The sequence below is a fragment of the Gadus macrocephalus genome, chromosome 3 (genome assembly GCF_031168955.1).
Source record: "Gadus macrocephalus chromosome 3, ASM3116895v1".
In the NCBI taxonomy this organism is placed as follows: Eukaryota; Metazoa; Chordata; class Actinopteri; order Gadiformes; family Gadidae; genus Gadus; species Gadus macrocephalus.
In genome coordinates, this window is record NC_082384.1 from 8,846,341 (window position 1) to 8,867,505 (window position 21,165).

Sequence of the window (21,165 nt, forward strand, 5' to 3'; positions counted from 1 at the left end):
GTCTGTCTCCTTCTCTCGCTCTCTACCCTTTCTTCCTCGCCTCCTCTCCTGCTCTCTGATGAGGAAACTGGGTTTGACATAATCAGCACAAGTGTGCAAACAGATTTGCCGTGACGCAGTGTGGGCTCCTGTAAGTTGTCTTCGCCGTTCAGAAGTACTTCCATGATCTTATCTTTATATAGTTGGATTGTTTTTGATGAACCTACAGTCATTAGAATCACCCAGCCAGGCTGTGTCCTCCTGGGTGACACAATACAACCATTGGAAAACCCATTCCAACCCCCCCCCCCCCACACTCAACCCCTTCCAGGTAGGTCAAAGGTCAATGATCGGTTGGACTTTTCTATGCTATCGTGTGTTTGTGTGTGTGTGTGTGTGTGTGTGTGTGTGTGTGTGTGTGTGTGTGTGTCTGCGTGCGTGCGTGCGTGTGTCTGTGTGCGTGTGAGAGCGAGAGTGTGTTAATGTGCATGTGTGAGTGTGCGTGCACTGGGGCCATGTGTTCAGTGTCCAGGGACTGCAGGCAGGGTATTTTTTTTATCTCAAATGAGAATCTTCCCTCGTTTTCTCTCGACATCTTCAATTCCCCACTGCATTTCCCTCACGCTTCCCTATCTCATTACTGTTCACGAGCACAACCACCCACCCACGCACACACACTCACGCACGCACGCACGCACACACACACTCACAGCAGATAACACATGTACTGTAACTTTCACTTGCACAAAGTTATCTGGCGTATAGTTGCTCTATGCAGCCAAGCCGTAATGGTTGTAATAATGGAGCAAGGGTCTGAGTGCAAGCTTCAGTGTTTGATGTGGAGATCAAAGACCTGTTGTGTGTGAGGGGAAATGTATGTGGAGTGCAAACAAATTCAAGGGTGAAAATCAAGCCCTCTGTTAGAGTTTGATGGAAGAAGCTGTGTGTGTGTGTGTGTGTGTGTGTGTGTGTGTGTGTGTGTGTGTGTGCGTGTGTGTGTGTTTTGTATGTGTGCCGTTGAAAGTATACACAAAAATCATGAAATCTATTTACACAATCATATATATACACCTGCCCACACTAGGCAAATACAAACACGCATGCACTAATGCACACATGCACAGACAGAGGCACACAGCTGGATGCCAAAAACTGCCCCAGGCCTAAAAAAAAAAAAAGTTTGGTTCCTGTTGGTTGTCAGTTGAGGTCATGGGTAGGTAGGGAATTTTTTTTATTTTTTTTATTTTATTTTTTCCAGCGGCAGCGAATGATAGGTAGGTTGTTTTCATTTAAAAACGAGAAAATTCGCTCATCCTTGTACAGAATGAAGAGGTGCTGTACCAAAACGTAATTATAGTTTGCATCAAAAAAATTTTTATAAAGCTCATAAAATAATTTGGGTCGCACATAAATTGACAGGGTCGGTCGGAAACCGGAACCAAACAAAACATTTTTTTAGGCCCCAGGAACCTGTGTGACTCAGCAATGGAAAGTAGGCAAGCCCCCCTGCTGTTTGAGAGAGAGAGAGAGAGAGAGAGAGAGAGAGAGAGAGAGAGAGAGAGAGAGAGAGAGAGAGAGAGAGAGAGAGAGAGACGTTCCAATTTAAATAATTTATTGACTGTAAAAAGCATGTAAATATATCTAAGAAATGTGTCTGTAATCTGTACGTATCATGCTGGACATTATACAGTTACTGCTAGGTATATTGCAAGTTTATTTTTTATGTTGTATCACAGAAGACCCTCATAGGTTGGAATAATTATCCCTCATCTTTATTGTACCCTCACTCTGCATGTCACACGTGTGTCCCCCCCCCACATCGGACATGAGGTATATTCAACTGTAAAGCTGTCTTTTTTTTTAAATTAAAGCCAAACAATGAATTTGTCATTATTCCTTCCTTTCTTTCTGTAAAAGATAACAATTCAAGGCTGTTTAAATAGCCAACGTATGATTCACTTGTGCATCATAAGAGGCATTATTACAGGCATTTTCCATGTCTGAGAATCACATGAAATAATTGTATGTTGACATGTATGTGCATGTTCGGCTCTCTTAGGCTCCACGGCCGTACTCCTTGTATTAGTGGTCGCTCTCTCTCTTATATTTGACGTCACGTGACCTCTGCTATGGATCCATGCAATGCTGCATAAAAGGGTTTTATTCCACATTTATGGAAGCATGGCTATGAATTGATTCTCTCATAACCGTAATGGGCCCTCGTTATATGCCTGTGTCTTTCCGTTCGGTCAGGAGTCAGGACACACTGCTCGGTGAGCCATCTTCGGCCAGGCAGAGCCCCACTGACTGTCTGGAACAAGTGCCTGAGAAATGTGCAACGTTTAGAGATGTTCTCACCCAGCAACGGGTACTTGGGGCCATTGGCCAAGTTTCAGCGGGTTATTTACCTCCGGGGGCCGGTGCTAAATGTTTAACCGCGCTGACAAACGACCAGCGCTAGCGATGAGAAATGCCGGCATGACCTTGTCTCGCCACCGTAGCATCACCCACAAAATGTTATGTCTGCCGGGGGCCGGACAGAGGCACACCCTGACTCTGTGCTGCTGTTGCTGAAGGTTTATCGGCAGTCCTCCCTGTAGACGCAAACCTTTTGGAGGCCGCTCTTTAAATCTGGTTAAAGCAATATTATATGCAAGAACTGCTAGGCCTATGTGAATCCACCCAAGTCTAAACTCTGACAATAACCAGCTTTGTGCCTCGCCTCCCCTCCCTCCGTTATATCTTCTGACGATAAACAGCCCCACGGATTCATTAGATAGCAACACTAATGTAACATGTCATAAATTGCTGCAATTAGTTGACATTAGAAACTGAGACTAAGAGCTATTTAGAGATAGAGAAGACCATCCGACATAACGTCGACAGACGCCGATATTTTGATCTAATTGTTTTTTCAGGCTGATATTAGGTATGTTAGCATTATTTGCCGTTTCTATCAGCCAGAAACTTAGTACAATACTAGAGAGTGTTGGGTCATGAAGAAACTGGTTTGAATCCTAAAACTGTCAGGATCCGTCTGTAAACGACGCCAGTTCTCAAAGGTCTGCTGAGAACCAGACTGTGAGATATATGGTCTGGCGACACCTACTGGCTTAAACAGAAATAACGTTACGTATGAAAGTAAATCTGTGCCATGGAATTTTAAAAATAAAAAGACATTGTTCCACTGAATATTTATGCATTGAAATAACGTATCTGGATTTTTTTGGCCTCTGAATTTAATTCTTTACATTTTTCAACAAATCATTTTCACCTTTATTTTTCAATATTAAAAAATTCAAAATAAAATATTCAACGTTAAAACATTCAACTTAAATATTTTCAACATCGCCAAATTAAACATGCCAAATTCAGCTGCAAAATTCAATGTATGAAAATTCAGTGTTAACATCCGGGGACCCAAGGAAGAGCAATCCAGTGTTTTAATGACGTTGATTTACCTTTGAGCATTTCCTATTATAGGCTACTGTGTCAAATTCTGTTTAGAATTAACGTTTGTGTCAAGAAAGAAAGAACCAGTGAGTGACGCTCTTATTCCCGCTCTCCTTGCTTGACTGCGATCTAGCATCTAGGATTGGGTCCCCGGATGTTTACACTGAATTTTCATACATTGAAGTTTGCAGCTGAATTTGTTGTTGAATTTGGGGACGTTGAAAATATTTAAGTAGAATTTTTTTAACGTTGAATATTTGATCAATTTAGAGAATGACAATTTTGTATAGGATACCTTGCCTGGTTTCCATTGTTTATTTGTCATATTATGAGGGCAAACGTTTGCTCATCTGGCAGTTCTAACCGTATACTGCAGAGCAGTGTTGGAGATAAAAATGTATTCTACTTGTGCATTTAATGAATAGCAAATCCAAATGAAACATAGGTTTTATGTAACTTCACATGTTTTCATGTTACATTTTACAATATTATAATTTAGATGAATTAGGAATATTCTTTAAGAACAACGTAAAATCAGTTAGCTCATCAAAAGCCACTAATCAGGTAATGTATCTCCCCTCATCTCCAAGCACAATACTACTTCCTTTGATTATTCAACGTGACTTCCTGTGATCGAGGCTGTGCAGTTCACTGAAGGGCTCGGAGACTGTGGTCGTACATACACGATGGACATTTATTTCGAAGCTGTGTACGGTATGTGTACATGGTTGTTGTTTGCACACATCATCACAGTGAAAACAGATCTGCATTCTCAGTTACAAAGGAAACCGGTATCTGTCAAGTGTCACAATAAAAAGTCTCAACAAAAGTTCCGTAGTTAAATGAATAACAGCTACTTTCAACAAACCTAGTACCCTGGACATTACCTTATGGCCTCCATCTCCAGTAAATAACTACTAAAAAACACAAACAGTCCAAACACATCAGAGACCAACGGGGGAGCAGCTGAGAAATAAACCCATTCTGTCACCAGATCTCCCGGTTACCCACAATGCACCTGGAGTTGTCCCTGCCGTAATGGTGATCTAATTAAGGTTATACTTAGTGGAGTACTACACTATTTAGTCTCTCTCTCCACGTGTCCATGCCTGCTGCAGTTGACAGACTATTTAGTCTCTCTCTCCACGTGTCCATGCCTGCTGCAGTTGACAGACAGCTCCAGGCTGAGTGATCCAACCTTATTTACCCAGGTTGGTCTCTGTGACGTTAACCATCTCTACCGGAGAGACCTGGCTGGTGCTTGTTAAACAAAAGTCTGTTTTCAAAACCTCGCGTGAACGTGCATATAAGAGGAGAACACACTGTCCTTTCCTCAAGATTACCTCTCCACTTTTTACGCATCTCTCAGTGGAATCCAGACACAAGCAAAGGGCCCCGAGGTAAAATCAAATGGGTTTATAACTCCACACCCCTCCCCCCAGGTCCACCACAAATAAATATCTTCTCTTTATATCTGGGAGGTTAAAGTTCAGCACAGCAGCGGAGTACGGGAGCCCTCAAGGTCCAAACACCCGCAGCTCGTTAGGGCTTGTGGTTAATTGATCTGGGCTCACTCAGCAAGCGGCTCCTGGCCAGCTATCATAGGGTTGTTAAATTAAAAGCTAATTAGAGGAGGAAGTGACATCATGAGACAGGATGACGCTGCCTGAGTGGGCTCTCAACGATCACCAGGAGTTCTCACCGGGGGCCCCAAAACTAGGGGACCTCCACTCTGTTGATAAGGCCCTTCAATATGCTGTAGGTAAGGTTGGTGAGGTGTAAAGAGAGAGCAGAACACAGCATAAAGAGCATGATTTTGAAAAAATAAACATAAAAAACGTCCCGCCCTCTCTGCTCCCTCCCTCCCTATGTTTCTCAAGCATTGAGAATGCTTACAATCACCACCTGTCTTTGACCGGGTGAATACATTACCCAAATTAGGGAGAGATGCCCTGATTGGTCAGAAATTAACCAGGTGTGGTCTAACATTTTTAATATTCTAATACTATTCTCAAATCACTCTTAAATCTTCCCTACAGTACCTTTAATCGATGTTTTCTGTCTGAACAAATTTACATTAAATTAAATGTATAAAACAGAGTATGTATATATGGGGCATTAGCTGGGAGGCTATTGCTAATGGTGTTGGGGTGTTTGCCACCATGAGGGCAGGATAGCAACAAAAGCTTTTAATCATTCTTTACAGCAGAATACAACTATTTAAATAAATCTGAAACTGTAGAAACAAGGTTCAAGCTACGGTTCACTAGGCTAACCCCCTAGCTTCCAAAAGGTCTTCTGAAAAAAAACACCTGAAAAAAGTAGCTCTATCATCATGCTATCACCGTATTGGTTAGTTAGGAACGAGAGCTACAGCCAAGGGTTCTGTTGCCCTCTGCCAGCCACAAGAAGCCGGCTCCCCCATCCTGAAGCTCAGAAACACCTTGCTATGGCTCTTTGAAAACACCAGTCATGGCACTGGTCTCTGTTAGCATCTACTTTACAAGCTAGGCAGCTAGCGGCTAGGGCCGAGCGACGGAGGGAAGGGAGGGGAGGAGGAGGAGAGGAGGTTGAGAAGAGGAGGTGGAGGACAACAGGAGGAGGAGGAGAGGAGGTGGAGGGGAGGAGGGGGAGAGGAGGAGGAGGAGGAGAGGAGGTAGAGGACAAGAGGAGGAGGTGGAGAGGAGGTGGAGGAGAGGATATGAGAGAGGAGTGGAGGTGCAAGTAGAGGACGACGGAAGGTGAAAGAGAGGAGAGGAGGTTGAGATGAGGGGTGGTGGACAGGAGGGTTCGATGACAGAAGTACATAGAGGCGGGGAGAAGAGAGGAGTGAGGGAGAGGTCAATAAGGTGGAGTGGCTGGACGGACGGGGATGAAGAAGACATGGTGGCGTCTGAACGGGGGGACCCTGGTTTTTACACGTTCGTCCGACACTTTGGGAAGATGGGTCCTCCTTCAAGCCTTCTCTTTCTTACTGTGAACACAGAGAGAGAGAGAGAGAGAGAGAGAGAGAGAGAGAGAGAGAGAGAGAGAGAGAGAGAGAGAGAGAGAGAGAGAGAGAGAGAGAGAGAGAGAGAGAGAGAGAGAGACAAAAAAACATAAGACACAGAACAGAGAAGGGGGTAGGTGAGATTAGAAATAGGTAACACATACTGTTATGACTACAGTTCAAGCCGAGTGTTGGAGGCTTTGAGATTATAAAGTCTTCCGATTGAGACTTCTTCACAAGGTGTGGACGCTTCACGCTCTTGACAAGGGCTTCTGAGGACCAGAAAGACAATGAATTGCGACCCATTTTGCAGTCTGCACCCAGTGCTATGAGACCCTGCTCTAGAGTAGAACACATCCCATCGGTTCTCATGAAAGAGTATGTGGTTGTTGTTTTAACGAGTGTTCAAGCAGGCAGGCTGGGCAGAGACACAGAGGAGACCAAGCACTTCTCTACAAGTGGCTGTCACAGTCAAGAGCTGAGATCATCTCCTTCAGGAGATTAGACCTCTAGAGAGGAGAGCAGAGGAGAGGAGAGAGGTGAGGGGAGGAGAGAAGAAGAAGAAGAAGAAGAAGGTGACATCATGGAAAGCAGCTATCTTCTGGAGCAAGGAAAAGAGAAGAGAAGATGTGGAAGACGAGGGTGCATCCATTTTATGATCAGCACAAGAGACATTCTGAAGAAGAGGAGGAGGAGGAGGACTAGTGTCCTCGGGCAGGAGGGAGCAGGACCGCAGCAGAGGTCACAAGCGTGGCAGCCCAGAGGTCAGAGGTCATTACTTGGCACGGGGCTTGAACTTCTTCCCCAGGGCGCGCTCCAGCTCCGGGACGGAGAGGGTGAGGGTGAAGGAGCCGTCAGAGCCAGGGTCACACCGGACCACCCGGGCTAGCACCACCACGGAGCACACGTTAGGACGCACCGACACACACACACACACACACACACACACACACACACACACACACACACACACACACACACACACACACACACACACACACACACACACACACACACACACACACGGACGCACACACACAAACTCAGAACGTCTGTCATAATCCAGGAGGGCAGTTTGATTGGCCGGGGCAGACCAGGAGGTGTTCCTGACTGATGACATCCAGATGTTACAGGTGTGGTCAGCGCTGTGTATTCGGCGCACCTTGAACTGACCAAAGTGATGTTTAATTGACAAATCATGGGCCACCTAAACGCTGGTCGGAGTCATGTGTGCATGTGTATACATGAATGTGCTTGTGCATGTGTGTTCGTACGTATGTGTATGTATTAATGTGTGTGTGTGTGTGTATGTGCATGCATGTGCATACATTAATGTGTGTGTGTATATTAATGCCCATGTGCATATGTGCATCTGCGTGTGCATGTTTGTGTTTGTGTGTTTGTATTAATGTGCGTGTGCATGTTTGTGTTTGTGTGTTTGTATTAATGTGCGTGTGCGTGTGTTTCTGCATGTGTGTGCGTGGGAATAGGTGTGTGTAGGTGTGCACGCGTGTGTATGAATGTGGTTGTGTGTGTGTATTAATGTGTGCATGTGTGTGTATGTGTGTATGCGTGAGTATTAATGTGCGTGTGTGTGTGTGTGTGTCTGTGTGTGTGTGTACCCAGGTCGTTGTTTGTCATCATGGCGTTGGAGCCCCTGAGCCGGGGCCCTTGCTGGGTGAAGTGGTAGCCGAACCTCAGCAGGGTGCGGTTCTTCTCCAGCATGCTGGCGATGTCCATCTCCACCTTGTTACCCAGCGGCTGGCTCTGCAGGAGGGACAGGATGTCGGCCCATTCATACACGTTAAGACGACAACGCACAGAGGAGGGAGGGAAGAGAGGAGGGGATGGGAAGGGAGGAGTGGGGAGGAGAGGAGAGAGAGGAGAGGGCAGAGACGAGGGTAGGAGAGGAGAGAGAGGAGGTGAGGAGGGGAGAGGAGAGGGCAGATACGAGGGTAGGAGAGGAGAGAGAGAAGGTGAGGAGGGGAGAGGAGAGGAGAAGGGGGAGAAGGGAGGAGAGGGGAGGAGAGGAGAGAGAGGAGAGGGCAGAGACGAGGGTAGGAGAGGAGAGAGAGGAGGGGAGAGGAGAGGAGAGGAGAAGGGGGAGAAGGGAGGAGAGGAGAGAGAGGAGAGGAGAGGGCAGAGATGAGGGTAGGAGAGGAGAGAGAGGAGGTGAGGAGGGGAGAGGAGAGGAGAAGGGGGAGAGGGGAGGAGGAGGAGAGGGCAGAGACGAGGGTAGGTGAGGAGAGAGAGGAGGTGAGGAGGGGAGAGGAGAGGAGAAGGGGGAGAGGGGAGAAGAGGAGGAGACTAGAGGAAAGGAGAGGGGGGCAGAGGAGAGGGGAAGAGGAGAGGAGGAGAGATGAAAGGGGTAAAATAGGTAATTAGTGTTAACTGAGTGAGCGTGCATCTGATTGTGTGTGGGTGGGTGAGTCCTAAGGAGAGAAAAGCCGAGGCAGCAATGGGAATGTGTTGGGGGGGTATATCTGCGTTTGTATGTTTGACGTGTGTTCTATATCTATAACATAATATTTGATAAAAACATAAAATTAATAGAATTGTTAATTACTCTACGTTATTTTTTTTTAATTTGGGGAATGTTTGTGAATGTTTGTGTGTGTGTGTGTGTGTGTGTGTGTGTGTGTGTGTGTGTGTGTGTGTGTGTGTGTGTGTGTGTGTAATTGCCTGTGTGTATGTGTTTGCACGCATGCCTGTGTGTACGTGCTTGCTTGTGTGTCTCTGTGTGTGTGTGTGTGTGTGTGTGTGTGTGTGTGTGTGTGTGTGTGTGTGTGTGTGTGTGTGTGTGTGTGTGTGTGTGTGTGTGTGTGTGTGTGTGTGTGTGGGTGTGTGTGTACCTGGTTGTCTATCTTCAGCTCCAGCAGGGTGGTGTTGGACTGCAGAGCCTCTATGAGGGCCAGGACTCCGGCGCCGGTGATGAAGTTGGACTCCACGTTGAGGCTCTTCAGGGTGGTGTTGACCTTTAGCATGTCCGCCAGCGCCTGCAGACACCAGAGACCGCTAGCCTGCGTCGGCGGGCTCCCTAACTACCTTGGCGACAGATAGCCAGCGCCCGGTACGCAGCTACCCTTCGTACTGGGCGCCGCTCGCCGGCTGACTGAGGACAAGCCAACAGCTGATCGGCCCTCTGAGGGGGGCGGTACATCTCCATCAGAAGCCAACGTTAGCCAACTTAGCAGCTCTGAGCCAAAGTGAGGCTGTCAACAATCAGAGCAACCTGGAGTACAGCCCAGAACTGTTCCGCGCTGTTCCGCGCTGCGCAGGCTACGGTTTACCATCTGGCTAACTAGTGTTAACCGTCTGGCTAACTAGTGTTTACCATCTGGCTAACTAGTGTTAACCAGCAGGCCAGGGTAGGGGTTAGGGTTAGATTTGAACACAACCTCTCTGACATCAACCTCAGGGGGACCACACCATTCAGTGTGTGTGTGCAGGAACGTGTGTGTATGTTTGGTAAGCGTGTATGTGCGTGTATGTACGTGTGTTTGCGTGTGTGTCTGTGTGTATGGGTGCGTGTGTATATGTCTGTGTGTGTGTGTGTGTGTGCGCTTGCGTGCGTGAGTGTCTGTGTGTGTGTGTGTGTGTGTGTGTGTTATGTGCGTGTGTGTGCGTGCGTGTCTGTGTGTATGGGTGCGTGTGTGTATGGGTCTCTCTGTGTTTGTGTGTGGATGCGTGCGTGTCGGTGTCTGTGTGTGTGTGTGTTTAGCTACGTTAAGTTAAATTAGTTGATCCTTTATTGTCCCTCTTTTGGGGAAATTCCATCACTTCTTTTGACCCATCCGGGAGCCGGTGAACACATACACACTTGGACATACGCGTGTGTGTGTGTGTGTGTGTGTGTGTGTGTGTGTGTGTGTGTGTGTGTGTGTGTGTGTGTGTGTGTGTGTGTGTGTGTGTGTGTGTGTGTGTGTGTGTGTGTGTGTGTGTGTGGACTCACGTAGGCCACGGGGTCGTTGCTCCGAGTTCCCACGACGCTCAGCCGCTCCACCACGCTGTTCTCCTTCAGCGCCGCCGCGTACGCCTTCAGGGTGGGCACCGGAATGTTCTGGAGCCCAGGAGAACACACACAGTGGGGCCTCATACAACAGAACCCAGTAGAACCGAACCCAGGAGGACAGCACATACTACGACAGAACGCAGCAGAATTGAACACAGTAGAATAGAAAGGAACATAATAGAACATAATAGAGCAGAATACAACTGCACACAAAAGATCATCGTTATAATGACGTTATAATTAGCTCGAGAGGAGGGATGAGAGAGAAGAAAAGGGAGACACAGGCTCAACGTAGAACAGAATACCACACATCTACACACAACACAACCCCCCCACACACACACGTACCCGGATGTTGTTGAGGTTGACCTCCAACAGGTCGGGGTCGTTGCTCTTTATCCTCCGCAGCGTCTCCTCCACGTCCGTCGCATTGGGCTGCTCGTCAGGAACCGCCTTGTACTGGGTACACTGGATCACACCTGATAATACTGGTTAATACTGCTTTATACTGGGTACACTGGATCACACCTGATTACACTGGTTAATACTGCTTTATACTGGGTACACTGGATCACACCTGATAATACTGGTTAATCCTGCTTTATACTTGGTACACTGGATCACACCTGATTACACTGGTTAATACTGGTTAATACTGGTTACACTGGATCACAGCTGACTTTTGACTTTACTCCACACTGAACCGTTTTATACTTGGTCACACACCAGAGCTGACTTACTATTGAGGCCCTGCTTGTTGACGATGGTGCTGCTGGTCAGAGCTTCATAGTACTGCTGGTTACTCATCAGGGTGTGCATCCCCAGGATAGCTGAGAGAGAGAGAGAGAGAGAGAGAGAGAGAGAGAGAGAGAGAGAGAGAGAGAGAGAGAGAGAGAGAGAGGGAGAGAGGGAGAGAGACAGAGAGAGAGAGAGAGAGAGAGAGAGAGAGAGAGAGAGAGAGAGAGAGAGAGAGAGAGAGAGAGAGAGAGAGAGACAGACAGAGAGAGAAAGAGAGAGAGACAGAGACAGACAGAGAGAGAGAGAGAGAGACAGAGAAAGAGAGAGAGAGAGTAAGAGAGAGAGAGAGACAGAGAAACAGAAGGACACAGAAACAGAAGGACATGGAAAGAAAGATAGAAAAAGACAGAGAGAGAGAGAAATATTGGACGAGAAAGATAGGGTGACATGGAAAGAAAGAGATTAAGAGGTGAGAGAGATAGAGAGAGAGAGATGGGGGAGAGAGGGAGGGATAGACAGACAGGAGAAATAGGAAGGGCGTGGGAGGGAGAGAGATATAAATGAAACCAGGGGGAACTCAGTCACACTTCATGTTTAGAGCTGCAGTAACATGCATGCCATGGCTCTCTCTAAACATCAGCGTACTGTTATTATGACATCATTTAAAACGTTTTGAGTCGGGTCATAGGTCAGATCAGGCTCAAGCCAACAGTTTCTTACAGCGTTGGTTCTTCTATGAAACCTGCAGTCCCTATAAGGACATGAAGGTCTATAAATCTAAATATATACATTTATAAAGAGGTTGTTTACCACCATGGCAGTAAATTCTATTAAATATACATTATTTACATTTGATCAATATCATTGAGTTTTGAATGTGTTTTCTGTTAGTACATGCATGCAGTACAGGAGTGTGGACTGAGGACAGTCAGAATCAGGCACACAAAACGGTTTCATGTGCCTCATTCACCAGTGGCCGGTTCCTTCTTGGTTCTTAACACTAGCCATGTGGGTGAACTGAATGTGGGAGGACCGAGATGACTGGCAGGTAAATAAGGTCCATGGATCCTTGGTATCAAACAACATGCATGTCTGACTGTTATACTATAAGGCAGCTAGCAGCGCATACTAAAGCCTCTAGCAGCACATGCTAAAGCAGCTAGCAGCGCATGCTAAAGCAGCGCATGCTAAAGCAGCTAGCAGCGCATGCTAAAGCCTCTAGCAGCACATGCTAAAGCAGCTAGCAGCGCATGCTAAAGCCTCGAGCAGCGCATGCTAAAGCAGCTAGCAGCGCATGCTAAAGCCTCTAGCAGCGCATGCTAAAGCAGCTAGCAGCGCATGCTAAAGCCTCTAGCAGCGCGTGGGATCAATGCGTTGAGTACCCAGGGTGGAGGTGAGATGGGAGGTCCACACAGTGATGGAGGAGGTGGAGGGCTGGAGGAGGTGAGGGGGTGGAGAAGATGGAGGAGGGGAGGGGGTGGATGGGTAGTGAGGAAAATGGGGTGATGATGATGAGTGGCGATGAGGAGGGTGATGAAGAGGAGTACTGGTTTGAGGACAGTGAACATGTTAATATTATTATTAAGGAATAAATGATTTACAAAAAATACAAATTCTATAAAATATGTCCATCTCTTGTTTCTATAATGCAGCACTTCATTAATGCATGTACTCTTGTTTCTTCATGGTTGACTGCCCTTCTTGTAGGACACTTTGGGTAAAAGCGTCAGCTCAAAAAATAAATATGATGAAATATTTATGAAGCTGGGAAATCTCATGTATGTAGTAAATGCTATGTGCATGTAGTATTGTATAGTATAGTGAGTAGCATATGTAGTAGTACATGATGTAGTATATAGTACTTATAGCAGCTGCTACCTGCTTGTAGTATTGTATAGTATAGTAAGTAGCATAGTAGTACATGATGTAGTATATGTTGTACTATATGTAGTACTTGTAGTACCTGCTATGTGTATGTAGTATTATAGTTTATAGTAAGTAGCATATGTAGTAGTACATGTAGTATTTGTAGAAGTATATGTAGTATTTGTAGTAGTATATGTAGTATTTGTAGTAGTATATGTAGACTTGTATTAGTACTTGTAGTAGTACTTGTTGTAGTACTTGTTGTACTTGTAGTAGTACTTGTATTAGTACTTGTAGTAGTACTTGTTGTACTTGTAGTAGTACTTGTAGTAGTACTTGTAGTACCTGCTATATCACAGAGCTCGGCGTCGCTAGCGTTAGCCAGAGCTTCCTCCAGCTCGGGTTCAAGGGTCACGTTCTCCAGGATGGGGTCGGACCGCTTCTTAGGAATAAACGCCTTACCTACACACACACACACACACACACACACACACACACACACACACACACACACACACACACACACACCCACACACACACACACACACACACATAAATATATAAATTATCTTTCTCTCTTTACGGATCTTCTATCTCTCTGTATATAATCTCCCTATGTCTCCTTACCTCTCTGTAGTATATAGTCACTCTACCTCTCTCTCTCTCCATGGAGTCTCTAGGTCTCTCTTCCTCTCTCACTCTATGGAGTCTATTGTGTCCCTACCTTTCTCCCACTCTCTGTAGTATATAGTCTCTCTACCTCTCTCACTCTATGGAGTCTCTAGGTCTCTCTACCTCTCGCTCACTCTCTGTAGTAGTCTCTACCTCTCTCTTTCTATGGAGTCTCTAGGTCTCTCTACCTCTCTCTCACTCTCTGTAGTATATAGTCTCTCTACCTGTCATTCTATGGAGTCTCTATGTCTCTCTACCTCTCTCCCTCTCTATGGAGTCCCTGTGTCTCTCCCCCTCTCTCACTCTATGGAGTCTCTAGGTCTCTCTACCTCTCGCTCACTCTCTGTAGTATATAGTCTCTCCCCCTCTCTCACTCTATCGAGTCTCTGTGTCACTCTACCTCTCTCTCTCTATGGAGTCTCTAGGTCTCTCTACCTCTCTCTCACTCTCTGTAGTATATAGTCTCTCCACCTCTCTCTCTCTATGGACTCCCTATGTCTCTACCTCTCTTCTCCCCGGTGAAGGGCACCAGGTCCTCCTTGTCCGGGTGCTCGTTGGCGCTCTTCTCCAGGTGTGCCAGCAGGTCGTCCCTCTGGAAGGTCCCGGTCGGGGCCTTCTTGGTCTGGTCCTTCTGCCGCATTCCGGCCGGCAGCAAGGCATTCTGACCAGGGAGGATTCTCATTGGTCACTTCATACAAAAACATTCATTACTCTGTTAGGACAGAAGGCAGGACTACAGGACCAAACGGGTGTGTATGCTCGTGTGTGTGTGTGTGTGTGTGTGTGTGTGTGTGTGTGTGTGTGTGTGTGTGTGTGTGTGTGTGTGTGTGTGTGTGTGTCGGTGTGTGTCGGTGTGTCGGTGTGTGTGTGTCGTGTGTGTGTGTGTGCGTGCGTGCATGTGTGTGTGCCAGTGTGTGTGTATCGGAAAGATCAATTGTGCGTGTTTGAGGTGTTAAAGAGACAGTTTATGTGGGAGCATACATATGTGAGAGTGTGAGAGAGTAAGAGTGTAAGTTTGTGTGGGAGGGTGTGAGAGAGAGAATGTGTGTGCGGGTGTGTGTGTGTGTGCATGCTTGTGAGTGTGCATGTGCGCGCGTGCCTGTGTCTGTGTGTGTGTGTGTGTGTGTGTGTGTGTACAACAGTCAGCTAGAGGAACGTGATGCCGTTGTATTTAACAGATCCTGTCTGGTAAGACGGTACCCAGAGCCTCCCTGCCCCCCCTCCCCCTCCCTCCCCCCCCCAACCCCCAGGAACCAGACCCTTAACCTCAAGAACGAGGTAAGGTAACCTTCAAAGCAGTCATATTAAACGGTCTTGCGTAGAGGAGTGTAGCGAGGTCGTATGAACCACATGACATGAAACACATCACGTATAGAACAAGTTTATCTGGACTTCTTTGGTCTCGGCCGAATTAGGATCCACTTGTTTTGAAGTGTGCTGACCGTTTAACCCTTAACTTCCTGAACATAGCAAAGAGCCATGCAAACTAAACTTATCTTAATTGGGATCCACCACACTAGCACACTGTAATATAAGAGACAATTCTTCAAATGCCTGTTTTTAAAACCATACAACTCGCAAAATCCTCTCTGTTTCAATGGAATATAAATCTCAGAATAGCTGGACCAATAACATCATATTTATGAATCGGACCGATGCAGAACACAAATCTTAGACCGAACTTATCCAAGATTCTTTCGCAGAAACTGAGTTAATGTTGGAGCCTGGAAACACCCATATGAAGCAGAACTACGGGTCCCCTCGAAGGAATAAATTAATCCACACACCTTGGCCCTTTGTTACGGCGTCTGCCGTGGATCCTAGCGGGAGTGGGACCTGTGTGTTTTGTCTCTCTGTGTTTTCATACTATGGGCGGAGCTAGCGGACGCCAGCCTCTCCAGACTCCTCCTTCTCCACCTCAAGCAGACACACCTGAGGATCATGTTAATCAACCCTTCCTGTTTATATACTCCGGCTTCTCAATCAGTCATCACCAGAGCGTCAAACACTAGCCCCGTTAGGAGGGTTCCTACGTAACTATGTTCTTGTATTCGTGGATATCGGCTTCTTCTCCTGTCCAGACCGTCCCAGCAAGAACAAAGGAAAAATCCCCACAACTTTTCCCCTCACTTAACGAACAAAGAAAACTATTCTTAACTCGGAGACCAGGAGATAGTGCTACTTTTAGGGGCTAATCTTATCTCTTCGCCCAGAGACCAGACTGGACCAGAACCTCTGACAGCACCCAGCTGACCTCCAGCAGCAGGGAGGAATACCAGCAATATGTACCCGTCCCCACATTGTATAAGATTGCTCATTTCATCCATTCCTTGATTGAGTGGTCAGAATGTCTTTAACTTGTGAATGTTTTATTATTTATTAGACTATTATTATTTGTAAGAAAGTCGTAATTGTTAGAATTTTGTAATTGTTATACTGTTATAATTGTTACAAAGTTATGCTTCCTGCAATGTTATACTTTTTAATATTTTCTGATTGGTTAGAATCTTATAATTGTTAGTAATTATATATAATTGTTAAACATTCTGATTGGAAAGTATGTTATTATTGGTTTATATGTGTGTGGAAAATATATGTTGTAGGTTTTTATCATATTTCTAATTTTATTTAAGACTGTTATGTTGTATAATCTAGCCCCACCGAATGTTTTCCCATATGGCCTGGAATAAACCAAACAAAGGTGGGGTAGGCTCAGTAACTGCTGGTCAATACAAAGCAGATATAACTGCCAGTCTTTACTGCCTGTCCTAACTGCTGACCACAAACAAATGGGGTTTGCGCTTATTGGCAGCGACGAAGGAGCCTCTGGCCTTTAGGTTAACACCTCCCTCTTTTGATGTAAGGACAATTGCATTGAGGGGAGATTAAACTGTTAAAAGGCTCTGTGAAACTGCATCCTGGGCTAACTCTGCTAGAGAGGAGACTGGTGTATGCATATATCAAATTTGATTCAAATTCTACATTCATATTTTTATATCTCCTTGACACAATGTCTCATACAGAAAGTGCCAGGACAAAAGGTTATTATTGTTATACTGTTAGAATTCAATAATTGTGAGAATGCTAAATTGTTATGTTCTAATTTGTTTAATGTTAGAATTGTTACTGTTATTGTTAGAATGTAACAATTGCTAGAATGTTATTATTGTTAGAATGCTATAATTGTAAGAATGTTATTGTTACAATGTTCTGATCGGTCACCAAGGGCCTCATGTTTTCTCTGAGGACGAGGGGAGGTGCTGTGCGTGGGTGTGACGGCAGCCTGTAAAACGTTCCAGGAACAGAGAGGGCAGCCATGCCAGGAAGACCCTGAGTGTTGTTTAATACTAGACACAGACTCACACACGCAAAGGCACTCTCACATGAATACACACACTTGCAGCTAAATACACACAGCCACACAAATACACAAACACTCACATACACACATCTCAATACGTCCAGTCCAGAGAGTCCTGTTTCTACACCAGGGGTCGGCAACGCCACGCGTGCCACCACTGGCACGGGGCAGCATAATCATGGGCACACTTAAAAAAAAAATATATTAAAAAAATATTTAAATGTTATTATTATTATTTAAAAAATTCAATCATTGCTACCGATTTTTTTTTGCACTTTATTCTGTTTTGGGCATTTCCTCCCAGTGCAAATATGTTTCAATTAGTTACAGAAAGTAGTGTTCTGAAACAAGATCAATTAATCGTTTTTAAACCTATGTTGTGAGTAATAGAGAAGAAAATATTAAAAATATTGTTGCAAGTGGCCTGTATGCATCGCCTTCACATGGTTTTGCAAAGCTGTACATGTCTTAAAGATATTGATTTGGATGGTTCCGGCATTCTCATATATTCTCTTTTTTTACATTTCTCACAGTGCAAATATGTTTTTGAATGAGTTTCTGAAAATGGTGTTTTAAGATGGGACATATGTAATTATAATTTGTAAACCCTTGTTGCAAATATAAAAACCAAAAAAATATTTAAAATGTTGATGCATGATTTTGGACTATATGGAAATAGTACAATTCAAGGACTTCTGGAAATGTTTTTGGTCGCTGTGTCATAATTCAGCTTAATTTTTTATATATTGTTGCTTAAGTCACACTCATGAACGAGAAAATGTCAAACTGGCACTGCATGTTGAAAAGGTTGCTGATCCCTGCTCTACACGATCCATGACATCGCTGTGGCGTCCTTATAACATCATAATGACATCAGGATGCAACCGAGGACAAGCGCTTGAAGACGCGCCCCCAAACCCTCTGCTTCAGTAACAATGGCAACCTCATGGGCCAAGAACCAACAGTGGACTAGCAGCAGCAACCATCGCCTGCTCAATGCTCACTGGTGGAGATTTGTGAAGTAACCAGGAACTAATTAAAGTCAACCAATTCCAGCCCTGTGTGTACAATTTGTGTGTAAAGTGGAAATAAGGTGTTTTGATATGACGTGTGTGTGTGTGTGTGTGTGTGTGTGTGTGTGTGTGTGTGTGTGTGTGTGTGTGTGTGTGTGTGTGTGTCATACATCAGGGTCTAGCTCCTCCAGTTCATTCTCTAGTCTCTGAAGTTCTTCCTCTGTCAGCTTCTGCAGCAGATCGTCTTCATCGATGTCCCGGTACTTCTCCATCTCCTTCCTCATCACCGACATGATCACACACCTGACACACACACACACACACACAAAATGTATCAAACACACCAAAACAAACATATTCTAGTCTAGATAGACAGGCAGACAGCAAGACAGATAGACAGACACGTGTACAGACAGAAAGACAGACAGTCACCTTGATTTTGGCTCTGCAGAGAAATCCTAGATGATTTGAAGTCCGCCTGGTAGAGCGAGGGAGAGAGAGAGCGAGACAGAGCAACAGAGAGAGAACGGGAGAGAGAGTATGAATTTTTGGAGATAGAGATCGACCACATAAACATGTGACCTTTGAACCCCAGAACTTTAAGGATCCGCTAGGAAACAAACCATCTCCAGACCTCGCAAGGACACACACACACACACACACACACACACACACACACACACACACACACACACACACACACACACACACACACACACACACACACACACACACACACACACACACACACACACACACACACACACACACACACACACACACACACACACACACACACACACACACCACTACAGGAAACAGATTTGTTGCATCTTTTCAATCCAAAACAGAAACCAGCAGGTGGTAGTCTGCCTAGTGTCTCCTTGCTCTCTCCCCCTGGCCAGCATCACGGTCTCAGTGGTTTCCATTGGAACGAGGAACCAGGGGACAGGGCTCTGCTGTCTCTACCTGTACACCTCTCTTTGTCTAGACATCATGTCCATGTTTACTGGTTAACAGCAGTTCATGGACCGGTAGCAGAAGCCCATCTTTCCAACCATGGCCGGGTCCAGAGGCCGCAGGGCCCAGGGCCAGAGATACGCTGGGGCCCCCATCGTCTAAAATACTACCTGGCTCTCGACAAAAACAACCTGCTATCGATTGCTTCTCTCCCAGTTCCCCACCCTGGACACCCTGGCCCCGGGCCAGGAGCCCCGTGTGTCTGGTCCATAATACAGCCATGGCCCTTTCCTTCCCCCTCTCCATCTATTTTTTTCTCTCTTATGCTCACAGCCTCTTCGTCGATCTCTGTAACACTTGTATCACTCTATCATCAGCAACGTGTGTATTTGACGCACGCAAACATTATTTTGTTACATCTTGAGTGTATCCACTGTTCCTTACTTTGTGTGCGTGCGAGACGCGTGTGTGTGTGTGTGTGTGTGTGTGTGTGTGTGTGTGTGTTACCCTACTAGCACCACTCCCCCCCACCCAACTACATCAAGATAACCTGTCAGGGTGGTGTGTCTAGCTTTCCAAGAAAAGCAACGAGCAGATACAAGGTAATTGCTTGACCGTGACTCAACGAGGCAAAAAATGAGATATTTTATGATGAATAAGTAGTAGGTGGTGAATCTAATAAATCAAATGTTAGAAACTTCACGGTAAAAAGTTCCCTTATTAACGATAAAATGAGTCTCCGAAAACAAAAAAACTCCACTTGCACAATATTTAGAAACGAGGTAAATAATGGGGCTGTAGGAGATGACTTCTCTTCCTAAACACAAACCTCCAAGGGATCTCAAGAGTCTCATATAGTGAGCTGCAAAGAGGCTCATCATCCGAGGTTAACTTGCAATCTTACAACCATTATGGAGAAATGTGATGGGAAGGGGAAAGCAGAAGTCAACAGGGAACACGGGAGTGGGTCAGACTTAAACCTTTGAGACAGCAGGTGGGGGGGGGGGGAGCCGACGAGACAAACCGAGCTCGTTGGTTCAGTATACCTAGTGAGACCGCAGTGTTCCGGGGGTTTGTGAGTTTATGTTTGGCCCAGTTTCCGCGTAAAAGGGCAAAATTTGCAGGCCTTTCATTGTCACCGGGTCAAGGCCAGTGTGGTTTCTTTATAAGTAATATGCAACAGTTTACATACGGATTGGTCAAGCTTCAGAAGACCGCAGACTTTGTCTCGGTTGCAGATTTTATGCTCTGCCCGAATGTCCCGTCTGACTTCAATAGAGACAGTGGCCTACATCTTCAACTCACAGGCCAGCAGTGTGCGTAAACGCGCATGAAGGCGATTTAAGATGGACGTTTCAAAGCAGACCATAAAACAAGCCTAATAGTTTGAGTTTAGTCACATTGAGTAATGGGACGTCCCAATCAAGCTAAATCCTTACAGAAGTAGGCCTACTACACATCGATGTGCCATGTCGCACTCATTAAATGTTATTTAGTTGCATTGTGAGGCACAGCAGCCGGGTCATCAGTCCCAGCCATGTAACGCAGCACCATTAGTCCAATCCCCTTGCTTAAAATGTGCAGGTCCGTTCACCCACGACCACTCCGCTCCTACAAACCTTCATTTTTTTCCTTTTAACTTCCCATTCCCGGGAGAAGATTCAACTTTATGTTCGGTTGTATTGCATGCAAACTTATTTTGAATGTATTTGCGTACAGGGCCTACCTCCTCCAGCGCTATTAATAGCCAGCCGTCCCGCTTTATGAAGGCAACGAATACTTTGACCAGATATGGTTTCCTCTGGAGCCGGCTGCGTCGGCAAGACTGCTGCGGCGATAGAAACTAAAAACAATATCCACAGAACCACGCTAAAGCGCTTAGTCCAGGCCGGAGTTGGTAAATCTGGATCTGCGAGTTGCTCGGTCGGTATCGCCGGAACTTTTGCGCCGTCCCCGGCTGCTGTGTGGGTGATGTCCTAGGGCGCCTCTCGTCTCCCGCTAAGGCAAAGTCAACTGTCTGTGTGCGCAAACCCTCCCCCACACGGCTGCCCTGTCACTCAAGTGAGGTCATCATGTGCGCGTCTCACCAGGAGCGCGTGTGGCCTGCCGCGTCTCTTGATAA

At 45.8% G+C, this 21,165-nt stretch overlaps 1 protein-coding gene and 1 long non-coding RNA gene across 4 annotated transcripts; both read right to left on the reverse strand.

Annotated features, from left to right (window-relative positions):
• Positions 1-980: 980 nt before the first annotated feature.
• On the reverse strand, positions 981-1,495 carry LOC132453958 (uncharacterized). The gene is made up of 2 exons (XR_009524846.1): positions 1,450-1,495; positions 981-1,142 (listed from the first exon to the last, which is right to left on the reverse strand). It is a non-coding gene; the product is annotated as an uncharacterized LOC132453958 (long non-coding RNA).
• A 2,612-nt stretch (positions 1,496-4,107) lies between these two features.
• tmod1 (tropomodulin 1) lies at positions 4,108-21,094 on the reverse strand. Of its 3 annotated transcripts, none has more exons than XM_060047062.1 (12): positions 20,770-21,094; positions 18,516-18,561; positions 18,254-18,386; positions 14,214-14,370; positions 13,383-13,499; positions 11,174-11,263; positions 10,782-10,912; positions 10,374-10,481; positions 9,274-9,417; positions 8,044-8,188; positions 7,201-7,306; positions 4,108-6,406 (listed from the first exon to the last, which is right to left on the reverse strand). In XM_060047062.1, the coding sequence occupies exons 3-12, from the start codon at positions 18,374-18,376 to the stop codon at positions 6,388-6,390; spliced, it is 1,140 nt and encodes a 379-aa protein (XP_059903045.1). In that variant the 5' UTR covers positions 18,377-18,386; positions 18,516-18,561; positions 20,770-21,094; the 3' UTR covers positions 4,108-6,387. The 3 variants fall into 3 exon arrangements, with proteins under 3 accessions (XP_059903045.1, XP_059903046.1, XP_059903047.1); XM_060047063.1 differs by having other exon boundaries at positions 20,761-21,094; XM_060047064.1 differs by lacking the exon at positions 7,201-7,306 and having other exon boundaries at positions 20,770-21,093.
• Positions 21,095-21,165: the final 71 nt, after the last annotated feature.

Coding starts and splice junctions, on each gene's coding strand:
- tmod1 (XM_060047062.1), bottom strand. CDS start 18,376: ATGTCGGTGATGAGGAAGGAGATGGAGAAGTACCGGGACATCGATGAA. Junction 14,371..18,253: donor TGGAGGAGCTAGACCCTGAT/GTATGACACACA, acceptor CTCCCTGGTCAG/AATGCCTTGCTGCCGGCCGG. Junction 8,189..9,273: donor AGCTGAAGATAGACAACCAG/GTACACACACAC, acceptor TCCCTCCTGCAG/AGCCAGCCGCTGGGTAACAA.